Source organism: Microtus pennsylvanicus, chromosome 4, assembly GCF_037038515.1.
Source record: "Microtus pennsylvanicus isolate mMicPen1 chromosome 4, mMicPen1.hap1, whole genome shotgun sequence".
Taxonomy (NCBI): domain Eukaryota; kingdom Metazoa; phylum Chordata; class Mammalia; order Rodentia; family Cricetidae; genus Microtus; species Microtus pennsylvanicus.
This window is the reverse complement of record NC_134582.1, coordinates 78,536,635-78,550,720: the sequence shown is the minus strand read 5'-3', so window position 1 is coordinate 78,550,720 and position 14,086 is coordinate 78,536,635. Positions and strand designations below refer to the sequence as shown.

Sequence of the window (14,086 nt, the reverse complement as noted above, 5' to 3'; positions counted from 1 at the left end):
ACACACCTCAGCTTTTACGTGGGTTCTGGGAATCCCAACTCCAGTGGCGAGTTATCTCCCTACCCATAATTTCAATAGAACTCTTTTTAAAAAAAAGATTGGTGTGTGTGTGTGTTGGATGCTTTAACTAAGTGTATGTTTGTGCAGGGCATGCATGCATGCATTGCCCGTGGAAGCTGAAGAGGGCATTGGGTTCTCTAGAACCGGAGTTAGAGAGTGGTTATGAGCTTGGATCCTCTGGAAGAGCAAACAGCCGGTGCTCTTAACTGCTGAGCCACCCCTCTAGTGCCCCTGCCCACCCCAAGTAGAAATCTTAAGTATAATATATAATTTAATATATGATTTAATCTTTTAATGTTGTTGCTCTTGGTGGTGGGGTTTTGTGTGTGTGTTCATTTGGTTTGTTTTTGGTATACTCTTGTTTGTAGCTTTGGCTGTCTTGGAACTTACTATGGAGATGAGGCTGGCCTCAAACTCACAGAGATCTTCGTCTCTGCTTCCTGGATAATGTAGTCTTTTTGTTTTACTTGTGTGCGTGCGTGTGTGCATGCATGTGTTGAAGATTGAACCCAGGGTCTACCTCATCCTAGGTATGTCCTGTACCACTGAGCTCTGCCTCTAGTCCCGTTTTATTTTTTTAATTTTTATTATTTACAGTTGATGAAGCAAGCCAGAGGTTCTCCAGATGTGCCTGCACACTAGTTGAGTTCTACTGGGCACGAGTGTCTTAGGTGTGTACAATCTACAGTCCTTCTTCCTGTCCTTCCTCACCACACCACTCCTCCCCGTATCTGCCACCCTCTCCACAGCTTAGCTGCCTTGCGGTCCTCTATCCCCCAGGCCCAGTCTTCTTACTGTTCCTCGATAAGCCTAACTTATCTTTTCCAAGGTTGTCATAGTTGACTGCTGACACCCAGTTTACTGAGGACAGCAACCAAGTAGTGACTCTGCTCCATAAATGACCCCCCTGAACCTGGAAATGCCGGCCCCACAGTTTGCCCGGATGGGCCATGCTTACCCTTCCGATTCAGTTTAGGGGTGCTTCTGTTAACAGAGCCCATGTCTCCCTCTGTTTGGCTGTTGTTCCTGCTACACAGAACCACACAGAGCCCAAACCACCTCTTGTCTGTCTGCTCAAGTAGACTTTAGCTCAGTGGTGGCTGAAATCAGCTCAGGACGCTCAGTCTCTGGGCCCAGCATAAGGGCCTGGAGTTTGCTACAATGAACACTAGCATACGGTGTTTCATTGGGGACCCAGGCGAAAGCAAGGTAGCGTGGATTGTGGGCCATAGGCAGAAGGGAGGGAAGTTGGTAGGCAAGCTTTATTATTCATCAATCTGTACACTGTCCACTGGGAGTGGGTGGGGCAGCAAGTGGCTCCTCCCCACTGCCTGGCTTCTCCCTGCAGGTCGGAGCAGACAGAGGCTATGTTTAAAGTTGCTCCCTCGGGCTCCTAGATCACCTCTGTCTTGCGGTCACTGCACAGGCCTTCAGGGCCGGTCACAGGGAGCAAGGCCCTTCTTCCGTTCACGGGTCAGCAGGGTCACCAGCTTGGCCTTGATGCCTGCCTGTACACCTGAGCGGCTAGCTCCTCCAGCCTCATCTAGCTCCAGTTCTAGCAGCCTCCGGTACTGGGCTTCCAAGCTGCTGTCCTGGGCCGAGCCAGGCCAACTCAGGTCCTCACTGTTGTGATAGATGGGGCTGGATAGGGGGCTGTGGCCAGGAGGGCCGTCTTGGGACTTAGGACCCCCATTGGACAGCCCAGGACTGGCCTCCAGCATACACAGGTTCTCATAAAGGTGCTCTCTAGTGGCTGTGGGCTTGCTGGTCTGCTTACACACAGATGCATAGAGACTGGATACTGTTTCTTCTTGTGTAGGACTGAGCAGCAGCGGCAGGCTTTGAGGCCCATGATCGGCCACAGGCAGCTTTCTGGAAGTGGCCAGCTCAAACCCTGGGGCCACTTCCCGAAGCTCTCCAGGGGGCTCTAGGGAGGGCAGGGAGAGGGCCCGAGGCAGGGGGCAGGGTGGGGATGTGGCTGCCTCTGGAAGACGTTCCCGCTGGCGGGCAATGGCTGCAGCCACAGCTCCACATATGTCTGGGGCACGTGGACTACTGAAGGCAAAAAGGCCCTCGCCCGAGTCACAGCGGCGACCGGCCTCAAAAGAGAACACGCCCTGCATGCGAGAGACACAGGCAGGGGTCAGTGGCTGAGGAGCCAGGACACTGACCACCTTTCCCTATAGGGACCCGTCAGGTTGGCCAGCACCTCACCTTGTCGGAGCCAAACTTGCGCAGGAAACGGTAGGGCCAGCTGTAGCAGGCCTGGGGGTTAGAAGTCTCCCGAAGCTGAATGTCATCTTGGCCCAGCACCAGGAGGTAGGGGCCTTTCAGCTGGCAGCGGGTGGTGGCTTCCGTCCTCTGTACGACCACTGGAAACTCGGCCACTGTACTCAAGAAGCAAGGACATTTCATCAGTTCTTAGAGACCACGGCTGGGGTGTGTGTAAGGCTGCCCCGGGGTCTTCCCTGAGTCACCTTCTTGCCAGGAGGAGTAGATAGAATTTTCCTCCATGGGAACAAAGCCTCTTTTTGGAGTCTCAGCCTGTCCTGATCCAGAACATTCTCCCGTGCCCTGAGGAACAGATTTGCGTTGTCAGTTAGAGCCCGACCTGTTCCTCCCCGCCACCTCTTCCACGGGGGTGGGGTCATCAGGCAACAGCTCCCATGCACTCTGCCTCACACTCTGCAGGGCTCTGGGCTCTCCTGCGTCATTTCCCATCTGCACCATGGGGCAGCAATCCCCACTGGGCTCCCCTGAGGGTGCTGGTCTTGGAGCACAGCCATCTCTGTAGTGCAAGGGTGTTCCTAGTGCTCCAACGTACCAAGGGGATGTTTCTACAGCCCCTGTGTGTGGCCAGGGGCTGGGCTGGCTTCCTTATGGCTTTGACAGCATGCTTCAGTGAAGAGGCGAGGAAGTGGGGGGCAGGCAGCCTCAAGTAATAGTCCAGCCTTCGCCAAACATCTCACTATCGCCATCTGCAGGTCACCCCTGACCTTCCCTGACTTCCATTACAGGACCGGACCCACAGTTCTTTCAGGTTCTAATTGTCCACCACCATAGCTATCTTGATCCATGAGCACAGCTAAAGCCAAACCCCACCTCCTTTCATCCTGTGCATTTCTTAATTTAGAAACAATTGGTACAAATCAACACCACTATTTTAAGGAACAATTCCGTGGTTTTTAGTATAGTCACAAGGTTGTGTAGCCATAGCAGCGCCAAATTCCAGAGCTCATCATCATGGCAAATGACAATCCAGTGCCCATCAGCCGTCACTACCCACTCCCCCGCCCCCCAGTGCCTGGCAACCGTGCACCTGCACTGCCTGTATGGATTTGGTTGTTCTGGATATATCATATGAATTTTTTAAAGCTCTTACGTGCTACCCTTTGTGTTTAGCTTCTTTCATGTCATATTGTTCCCAGGCTGTTTTTTTTTTTTGGTCTTGTTTTTGAGGCAGGGTCTCAAGTAGCCCAGGCTGGCCTGGAACTGGCCACATAGCCAAGGATAACCTTGCATTGCTGAACCTTCTACTTCCACCTTCTAACCGCTGGGGTCACAGGCCTGGACCACCTTGCCTAGCTTACGGTTCTGTTTAAGTCTTCATCAGGGGATGGCCCTGTGTGGTCTCATCTCTTGGCAATGGTGACTAGTGTTGCCATGAGCACTGGTGGGCACACTTTGCCTGGACATCTCCTTTCATTCTCTTGGTGATGCATGAATCTGGAACTGCAGCCATATGGTAACTCCATGACTGGTTTTAAAAAACGTTTATTATTGCTAAGTGTATGGGTTTTTTGCCTACATATGTGTCTGTTGACTACAAGTGTCCAGTAGCCATGGAGGCTAGAAGAGGGGGTCTGATCCCTTGAGACTTAACAGTTGTGAGCTGCCATGTGGGTGCTAGGAATTGAACCCAGGCCCTCTGCAAGAGGGGCCAGTGCTCTAACCGCTGAGCCATCTCCCCAGCTGCTCTAAGATTAGCTTTCTGAGGAACTGCCAGGCTTGTTTGTCTTTCTATCATGAACCCTGAATCTTCAGAACCACTAGCCTCTGGTTTTAATACTCCAAAGCCATTGCTCTGATTCAGTATAAAACCTCCAACCCACACATGGCCCAAGGTGGTTTCAACAGGCGCTCACTGAACTTCCCAAATGTACTGACTCTTGTGTGCCTCAGCTACTGGCTGGCCTACTTTCTGCTCCTCAAACATGCCATGTTTCCCTGCCCCAGGGTTTTTGCCCACGACACCAGCATTACAATATTTGTCATTGTGTCTTAGACACCTTTCTCAAACCTCTGCCTGGATGAGTTCTCACCTGTCATGCAGGTTCCGCCCACTGTCTCCTCCTTAGAGAGGTCTCCTGATCTAATGTTTGGTTTTCCTATAGCATACATGGGGATCTGAGATCATTCTGTGGGTTTCTGAACTGTTGCTCAGATTTGCTAGACTTTGGCACTGCTTACCAAGTGGCAGAATCTGGCTAAGCAAGGACATGAGTAGGAAGGGTGAGGTGGTCCCCGCAGGCCAGATCACTTTACACTCACCGGGAAAGCCAGCTGGCAAATGGGGCCAATCCATGATTGGCGGTGCTGTGCAGCCAGCAGGTGGCTTCGCTCAGTGGTAGTAATCAGGAAGGCACCGGTGTCCCTGGGACAATTCTCACCATCGGCCGGCAGAACAGACACACAGTCAGCCAAACGTATGACCCGACGTTCGCCTCGACGGCCAGGCCCTACAGATCTGTCGCCTGCTGGCCCCAGGCCACCATCACGAACATCCCAGCTTTCCAGCCGAGCTACACCTGATGGGCCTCCTGCATACAGTAGAGCCCACACTTTCCGCCAGTATTTCTGTAAAGAGAGAGACCGTTGGGAAGAAGGCTTCCCTTCTACTTGGTTGTGTACAAGCTGCTGAGCAACTGGCCGCCTTGCTTCTGCCTCCCTAAGACTTTAGGGTACAAAGGAAGGAGGCCTTGCTCCGGCAAAGGTAAGCAGGAAGAAGTCTGTATTTAGGGTTGGTCAAGCTCGAGTTCAAATCCCACCCTCCCTGCCCTTTTCTGAATGACCTTCATAGCTCGCCTATCAAGGTCATGAGAATATAAGCCTGGACTTCTCCTGGACTGTCTGTAAAGTATCTAGTGGTCGGGGCGGGTCAGCTGACACCGCCGTTAAGCTATCTATTGCCAGCCCCAACCGAAAAGGGCACTTAGGCCATGGGTTGGGTGTGGTGGGAAGGAGGCCTCAGCTTCGGGCTGCTAAGGAAGGAAACATGCAAATGATACCTAGCAAAGAAAACAGTTTTTCTACCCAGGGAGCAGTTGCAGCTGAACTGTCAGTGTAGAGTCTGATGCTCAAGGAACACAATGAATCTCCAACCCCTCTCCTCCCCAGTATCTGGAAACCCCGTCTTGGTCTGCAGGGTGCTGCTCCATCCTTGGGAGACTCCTGCCCCTCAGATCTTGACCTTCTCCAGGAGCTCTGGAGCTATCATACACATAGGTTTCTGTTCTTAGGACCATGGTCTTAGCATCTCTGGGGCCATCTTAGAAAGGAAGCTCCAGCCCTAATCTCAGGCCAAGAACCTCCACTCCCAAATTCCCAGGTTTCAGCCCACCCAGATTCCCTTCCCAGTTCTCGCACGTCTAGACAGGCTGTCTAGGTAGGCAGAGGTTTCTTCCTCTGTCCACGGCTGTCAGGCAGCCTGGGGCTCCCACCTTGCCAAACTTCATGTGCTGCTGGTAAAGGACGCCATCCTTGACAGGGGTCTCCACAGACTCCATGGCCACGGCTGCTCTGAAGACCCGAGGAGATTGGTGACTGGCTGGACGGGAACCCTCTTACTTCCCCTTCTGGCCACTTCCCCCTCCCTCTGTCCAGTGACAGCTGCAGGGACAGGGGGAGGGGAGCCTGGTCTTCACTGAAAGGGTAGCTGTCAGAACCAATCTCTCCCTTGGGGTTCTCGTGTTCTGAGACCACACCTGCCTACGGGAGCATGAGACCACTGGGGGCCATGGCCTCTTGCGCATGCACCTGCATCAGCTGGCCGTGAGTGTCTGACCACAGGATGGATGCCCTGAGTCACAAGTTCTGAGCCCTCCCCCATCCCCAGGAAGCTGTGCACCCCGAGGATGGGAACTACACAGCCCTGGCCCATCCTTGGATCCCCCTCTCTCCAGACTGCTGAACTCCCGTCTGCCATTCCGAGGTCGACAAGCCTCTCTAGCAGTATTGGCGTGATCCAGGACCTTGGGTACACTAAGGCCATTGCTCTATCACCGAGTGACATTCCCAGCCCAATCATAAACATTTCTGAAATTCAGTTTCTCCTCTTCATCCTCACCCGACCTTGGCCCACCTTGGCTGCGTCCACCAACCCTCCGATTCCCTTTCAGCCTAGTCTGGGCCACTCCATCCCGTGTTCTTGCCTTTACTTCCTGAGTTGTATTTTTTCACACCAGTCCCTTCTGGGCGCCCCTTACCACTGCTCTTCCTGCCAGAGGTGGCTGCTTCTTCCCAGAGGCCTTCCCTGACCACTTTCTAAGGTTGGAGAGCGAAGCACCCCCACAGCGCACCAGGCAGCAGTCCACAAGGCTCTACATCCAGGGTCACTGCTTGTCACGTTGACTGTGGGTGGCAGGCCCCCAGTGTGCTCCCCAGGGAGGTCACATGTTCCTCAAAGCTTTGCTTCCTGCCCAGTCTTCCCCCACACCGCCCCACTTGCCTTGCTGGAGCCCTCTGTTGGGGCTGTGCATGAATATGAATTATGGAAGTGTCTTGTCACTCATGCAATGTCACCTTGGGAAAGGACGCTGTGACCAGACTGAGAAATGCTCTTTTGGGATCACACAGCAGACATGGAAATACATTCAAGGAGCCGTGGGCTCCTGGCTCCTTGCCCACAATGATCTGGGTGGCTGAGCTCACACGGCCTGTCTTAGCCTTTGCATTCTCATCGACATTTCAACAATGAGGAAATTAAGGCTCAGATAGGTTAAGTAACTTGCCAGAGGCCACACACTAAGTGACAAACATGGGTTGAGCAACTGCCATCTTTGCTGAATCGGCATAATGTTCCTGGCGCAGAGGAACTGAGGTACCTGGCTACTGCTGTGCCGTTTCTTTGCCCCCTCTTGCTGCAAGTCTAAAGTCGGGGTTGGTAGGCTAGTCTTGCAACAGGCATCTGCATGTCTGAGGCTTACCGGAGGCTCCCCAGTTATGGCAGCACTACCTGGTTCATTTCTGTCCTTATAGCCCAGTAAAGAATGGGGCAGAACAGAGGCAGGGGGTGTCTGTGACCAGAACAGCAGTTCTGTGGCATCTACCACTTCCTCTGCAGATGGAACAGAGGATTTCTGGCTGGGAGCCTGCACGGCAGGGAGGGGTAGCCAGAGGCTTCAGAGGCTCTGGAGCCATCATAGGAGACACAGTAGCAGTGTCAGATGGCAGAGAGACCAAGGACACCACCATTTCCCCATGAGCCCCAGCTGTGGTTCCTCTGAGTTTTTTGGGCATTCCTGACCAATTATCATGAGCCCCCAGACGGGGACAGCAGCCAGGTAGTCCTTTCTATAAGAGTCTGGCAACTCTGGAAAATGTTGATGTCTTGTCTCAGGATGGTACTGGAGCAGAGGGTGAGGCTTGTCCAGGAACGAGGGGCAATGGGTGAGAAAGAGGAAGCACTGGTCTGAGATAGAAGGGAATTGTGCTTTAATGGCAGTCGGGAAAGGAGAACAAAAATAGTAATTCTGGGGGCACTGGGGTGGCCCAGGCCAGCTGGGCCAAGGGAGCTGGTGTATGCCTGGCTGGAGTCCTGGGACTGATGCCTCTTGGGGAGAGGAGGGAAGAGACAGCTCAGAAGTCCATAGAACTGTGGGCCAGGTAGTCCTTGCGGCCAATATTGCTGACCTGCTTGGTCTGCATAGCTTCAAGCTTGGGGCAGTCAGTGATCCGATGGCCAAGGCCTCCACAGAAGGCACAGCCCCGTTCTCCTGGGAATGGAGAGAAGGGTTAGCAAGGTCACAGGATCTTGATCTTGACCCCAGACTGACCCTACCAGCCTGGACTGGTTTCCTGGTTCCCAGCCCCAGGCTACCCAGCCGCACACTGGAGAGGGGCTCCTCACTTACCTCCAATGTCCAACATGGACTCGTCCCCACAGTGCAGCACTTGTAAGACAGGCGGCACCTTCTGCTTGGCCTCCAGCAACAAGGCTTTGAGGTCCATGAGCACTGACTCGTCTAAGGAAAAGAGATAACAGGCACCATCAGGTTCCAAACTGGAACTAGAACCCAGATAGCTACATATGGAGGACCCAAAGTAGAACCACAGTAGCTGTGCAGATAGACTCACCACAGGCCTTGTTGATGAAGGTGGTAGCAATGCCTGTGTTTCCTGAACGCCCGGTGCGGCCAATCCGGTGCACTGCAATGAAAGGAACAGCCTTGAGCTCACTACCTGGACGCCTAGCCCTCATCCTGTTCAGCCCACCAATATCCCAGGCTCCTACCATAGTTCTCGATTTCTTCAGGCATGTCATAATTGATGACGTGCTGGATGGCAGGAAAGTCGAGGCCTTTGGAGGCCACATCTGTGGCCACTAAGACATCCTTCTTGCCTTCCCGGAATGCCTCAATGGCCTTGGTCCGCTCTTCCTGGTCTAGGGTGGGTGAGCTATGTGTCAGAACTATAGTAGCAATGTTGGGAGTAGCAAAGGCTGGCCAGGCAGGGGCAGGGAATGGGAAGGCACAGAGCCGTCATGACAGCAGGTCTATGCCAGTGAAGTAACCATCCTGACCTTTGCCCCCATGAATGGCCACCGCTTCAACCCCCTTGAGCAGGAGGTATTCGTGAATGGCATCCACATCTGCTTTCTTCTCTGCAAAGATGAGCACCTGCCCAAAAAGGTCAGCTCTAGTCAGAGGGTATCACCCCGAGTCCCCCAGCATAGATCCCTACCCAGAAAGGCCAGCTCTAGTCAGAGGGTATCACCCCGAGTCCCCCAGCATAGATCCTGCCCAGAAAGGCCAGCTCTAGTCAGAGGGTATCACCCAGAGTCCCCCAGCATAGATCCTGCCCAGAAAGGCCAGCTCTAGTCAGAGGGTATCACCCAGAGTCCCCCAGCATAGATCCTGCCCAGAAAGGCCAGCTCTAGTCAGAGGGCATCACCCCGAGTCCCCCAGCATAGATCCCTACCATCATCTCTCATCCTGGGAACTCTGGGAACTAGGGACCAGCCTAGTCCAGCTGTACTCACAGGTGGGGGTGTCTTCTGCAAACACTCGAGCAGGTATACCATCTTGGCTTCCTCCTTCACGTATTCCACCTCCTGCCACCATAGGGGCCAGGACAGATGATCCCAAGGTTAGGCTCACGAGTCATGGCCCTGACACTGCAGCTGGGTCCCCAGTCTAGGCCACGTGACCAGAAGCCTCTTGCCATTGAAGGGCTGGGCAGCCTAAGAATGGCCTTGGCTAAAGGTCAGAAGGTGGACTCTTCAGTTAACATCAGGGGAAAGTGGCTAGCTTCAGTCTGTACTGTTAAGACTCTGCTCCTTGGGAGTGCCTGCCTACCTGGATGACATCCAAGCTGGCTGCTCCAGCACGTCCCACATTGATGGTGACAGGCTTTACCAGGGCACTCTTGGCAAAGTTCTGAATCTTCTTTGGCATGGTGGCACTAAAGAGCAGGGTCTGCCGCTGGCCCTGAGGGAGTGTGGGGACAGGGACTAAGGCAGTGGTTCTCAACCTGTGGGACATGACCCTTTTGGGGGTTTGTATCAGACATCCTACATATCAGATATTTACAAGTCATTACAGTAGCAAAATTACAGCTATGAATAACAACAAAAATAATTTTATTGGGGGCTGGGGTTCAATTCCCAACACCCACATGGCAGCTCACAACCATCTGTAACTACAGTTCCAGGGAATCTAACACCCTCACACAGATATGAATGCAGACAAAACACCAATGCACATAAAATAAAATTAAATAAAATCTTTAAAAAAATAATTTAATGGTTGGGCATCACTGTGACATGAGGAACTGTATTAAGGGGCTGCAGCGTTAGGAAGGTTGAGAACCACTGAGCTAAGGGCATGCAGGGGTAGATGGAGGGCACACAGGGGATGGGGTCTGAGGATGCTGGACAGCTGAGACATAGACCCTGAAAAGCAGAGACCCTCTGCAGGTCAAGTGTGCCCATGTCTCTGCAGGAGTGCCTTGGTGAGGCAGGGGTCAGGCACCTTGAAGTAGGAGAAGATGGTACGGATGTCACCCTCAAAGCCCATGTCGATCATGCGGTCAGCCTCATCCAGGGCCAGGTAGCGACAGATGTCCAGGCTGACCATTTTCTTCTGGAGCAAATCCATGAGGCGTCCAGGCGTGGCTACCATCATGTGGACACCACTGAAAATGGAGAAACCCTGCAGTTAGGACTGCCTGGCTCTCCGAGACATCACCTGCTAAGAGGCCCACTTTGCCTTCTGCTGACGCTGTTTCTTTCCCTGCCTCTCAGCACATCCCCCGTGATAGCCTATGCACAGTGCTGTTTCCTTCCCTGCCTCTCAGCACGTGCTCATGAACTGATTTGGTAGGGGCTGCACTTTTCTGGCCTGCACCTATCCTGAAACACCTTTCCCAAGAGGGCTGCCCTGAGCCTCTAAGACCCCTGATTCCTGCATCTATTTGTTGGCCTCGCTGAGCTCGCTTTCCTGGTAAGTTGACGCTATCTTTTCTGTGCCTGCATCTTCCCTGAGCCTGTGGATACCTCAGACACAGGGATGGGTTCTGGTATGACTATGATCTCAGGGCCTTGTACAGTACAGAATGCTGGAGATATCTGATGGAGATTGCACTACCTGAATGGAACAGAAGTGCTGTTGGAGTTTGGTCCCTATCGGTACCTTATCCTCCTTGGTTAATCATAGTGAATAGCTCCGATTTTTCTGGACGCCCTATGTTTCAGTATCTGAGCTTCTACATCAACTACCCTCTGAGAAATTCAAATAGCACCTTCCCTGCAAAGTTGTCTTCGGCTTCTTATATCCCAGAGAATGGGACATCCCATCTACCACATTCCCACAATACCCAGCCACATCCTTCCATCCCACCCCAACCCGTTTTCCCTCAAGGGCTGGACTCACAGGACTCTGTGAGGATCATACGGTAGTTAAACTAAAGGGTTCTTTTGCATCTCTGGGCACTTTGGGGATGCCTGTGGGACAGGGTGTCTGTACATACTGTCGGATGGTCTCCATCTGCTCTTTCACTGACATTCCCCCAATGCAGAGAGCACAGCGCAGCAGGGGTGAGCTGTCCTCCTGCAGCAGACGACAATAATACTCCAGGATGCCATGGGTCTGCCGGGCCAGCTCTCGCTAAAGATGCAGGGACAAAGCTGGTACCAGAAGTCAGCCCTAGTCCTTCTCCTGGCCCCCAGGCTAGCCTAGCTTACCGAGGGGCAGATGATGAGTCCGTAAGGCCCTTCACGCTTGGAGAAAGGTAACCGCTTCTCTTGTTCCAGGCAGAACATGATGACGGGCAGTGTGAACACTAGTGTCTTGCCTGACCCCGTGAAGGCAATGCCAATCATGTCCCGGCCGGACAGACTGTTAGGAGAGAACAGCTTCAGGATTGGGCCCAGTGAAGACAATGGACAAACGGACACTGCTTCTCTGCTGTAGGCCCCAAGGACCACACTCCCACAGCCCATACTCACATGGTAGGGATGCCCTGGATCTGAATCGGTGTTGGGTGGAGGATGCCTTTTTTTTTCAGGCCTCGAAGGATGGCTGTAAAAATAATGCGTGTTTTACTAGAGTCCCGAATCCTGTAAAATTAGCTCTTCCTCTAAGTTGCAAGTCATGGAACAGAGGCTTGAGATCATGAAACAGCGGATACAATGCTCACTGGCTTCTCAGAGCCGCATCTATCTACCTGAGCCTAACAGCATTCTCACTAGGGCTCTGTCTAAGCAGAAGACAGTGAACACATACAGCCAAGGCCTTTGCACACAAGCCTAAAGAAACCGTTTCTCTAGCCAGGAGCGGAGTCCACACCTGTAACCCTGAAGGCAGGAAGCACAACAAAGTGGGTCTCTCAAGAGAGCCTGCTTGGACCAAGTTCTGAGACAACTAGGACTCCATGATGACACCTGGCTTCAAACCGATCCACCTCGCCACCTCCACACAGGGTGTGATAGGTCATGCTTACAATATGAGTGCTAGCATTCGGTAGGGATGAAGTAGGAGGACGGCTTTGAATCTGAGGTCAGTCTGGGCTGCAGAGTGAGATGCTGTCACAAAAGCACTTCTCCCCTAAAAATGCACCACCACCAACCACCAAGGGAAATTCCCACTGCTGAACTAAGCTGGGGCGGGTGGGGCTACACAATCTCAGGGGCATTACTGTAAAAGCATGGCAACTCCCTCTCCCCCCGTACCGGCAGGAAACTTCATCTCCTTAAAACTCTTGATGGGTGGTGGGATACCATCTCCCTCTACCAGGATGTGGTACTTCTTCCGAACACGCTCATGCCGCTCTTCCGACATACTCAGGACGTAACGTGGGGGTGTCCAACTATAGGTAGCCAGCGCACAGGATAGGTCAGCAAGGGCTGTTAGTATAGCTGGGCCTCGGGGTATCGCTGCCAGTCTTCAGCCACAAAGACATACCTGGTTTTGATTGGATCATCGTATGTGATGCCTTTGGCCATTTCCTTCACTGACATCAAAGCTGGGGAGACAAACAAAGCTCAATGGGGTGACTGCTTCCCAAAGGCCGGACCCCTTGAGGTTGGGAGGAGGTGGCTCAGCCTACCTCCTCTTTGCAGCACCAGCTATAATCTTACCTCGGCCTTCAGCCACGCTCTCCAGAATCTTTTCTTCTTCCTTCAGTTGCTTTTCCTTTGCCGACTCCTTGCGCGCTGACAAAAAGAAGGCAAAGATGTCAGAGAGTCAGAAGCACCGCGCCTCAGGCTCAGTCCCTCTCCTTCCTGCTCAGCCCACCTTCAGCCTTCTCTTTGAGGTGCTGGTGCTGATCCAGGAGGCTGACGTTGGACTGAGGGCCCAACGGGATGTCGTCCTCATCTCCTCGGGGCTCACTGCCACTGTCCTGCTGCTCTTCTTCCGCAGCTCCCTTGCGTCTTCGCTGCAGCAGCTTCTGGAGCTGAGGTCCCACCAGTGTTCCTCAGAGTCAAGCCCCAGACTCGGTAGGTGGGGAACATAGCACAGGGAGGGTGGGTGCCAGGTCCCTGGCTCTTTCCAGGAAGGGGATCGTGTGCACAGAAGCGCACATCTGTCCGGAACTCAGACAGGTTCCCCAGTCCCTCGTCTGTCGCGTCCCAAGGTCTCCCCCTCCCGCTGACACGCCCCCCCGTTGCCCCTGGAATGCGGCCCCTCACCAGTAACTGCCGGCGCTGCCGCAACGGCACGTAGGGTACGTAGTCCTCGTCGTCTTCATCCTCATCCTCGGAGCGGCTCCCTCCCGCAGCCGTGTCGTCCGCGCGAGCCCGCTGCAGAGACCCAAGTCAGCCCGCGGCCCCTCCCCCTGCCCGATCCCCCTCGCGTGGACCCAGCCTCATCCCCACCTTCCGCTCAGGTTCCGATTCCTCCATCGTTGGTCGCACACATGCGCAATGCCGGGGGGGGGGGGGGGACGGGGGGTGGACAAGCCTAATGTGAGCTCCAATCAGACGGGAAAAAACTGTAGCTGTCGCCTAGCAACTTCATGAGCGACGGATCGCATACAGGGACAAACTTCCTCCTGCGCTTCTGTGGGCGGGCGCAAGAGCCTATTCAATGTGTCTGGCAAAGCTTTATGGGTAACGGGAGGACTTGAGGCATGCGCAGAAGACTCAAATTGTGTCGTGAAATAACCCGCTGAACAACAGCCGAGCAAGGCGTTCTTCCCCCACATGCGCCCGGGGAGAATGCTGCTCCCTCCGGTGGCCAGGAGTCGCAGCCCAGCTAGAGGTGTTCCCGGGGCTGCCAAAATAGATGAAACTCATCACCCTAGGGGT

General features: G+C 53.6%; 2 protein-coding genes across 3 annotated transcripts; both read right to left on the bottom strand.

The window, feature by feature from the left end:
• Positions 1-1,304: 1,304 nt before the first annotated feature.
• Dok3 (docking protein 3) lies at positions 1,305-6,709 on the bottom strand. Of its 2 annotated transcripts, none has more exons than XM_075969509.1 (6): positions 6,546-6,709; positions 5,781-5,949; positions 4,612-4,917; positions 2,538-2,634; positions 2,275-2,447; positions 1,305-2,177 (listed from the first exon to the last, which is right to left on the bottom strand). In XM_075969509.1, the coding sequence occupies exons 2-6, from the start codon at positions 5,844-5,846 to the stop codon at positions 1,491-1,493; spliced, it is 1,329 nt and encodes a 442-aa protein (XP_075825624.1). In that variant the 5' UTR covers positions 5,847-5,949; positions 6,546-6,709; the 3' UTR covers positions 1,305-1,490. The 2 variants fall into 2 exon arrangements, with proteins under 2 accessions (XP_075825624.1, XP_075825625.1); XM_075969510.1 differs by having other exon boundaries at positions 5,781-5,859.
• Positions 6,710-7,756: 1,047 nt separating this feature from the next.
• Positions 7,757-13,803, bottom strand: Ddx41 (DEAD-box helicase 41). Its single transcript, XM_075969508.1, has 17 exons — positions 13,655-13,803; positions 13,469-13,579; positions 13,074-13,233; positions 12,917-12,991; positions 12,741-12,801; positions 12,509-12,645; positions 11,786-11,858; positions 11,522-11,675; positions 11,308-11,444; positions 10,311-10,473; positions 9,636-9,767; positions 9,320-9,391; positions 8,861-8,957; positions 8,573-8,722; positions 8,416-8,487; positions 8,193-8,303; positions 7,757-8,054 (listed from the first exon to the last, which is right to left on the bottom strand). Exons 1-17 carry the CDS (start codon positions 13,679-13,681, stop codon positions 7,918-7,920), a joined length of 1,869 nt encoding a protein of 622 aa, XP_075825623.1. The 5' UTR covers positions 13,682-13,803; the 3' UTR covers positions 7,757-7,917.
• Between the last annotated feature and the right edge of the window lie 283 nt (positions 13,804-14,086).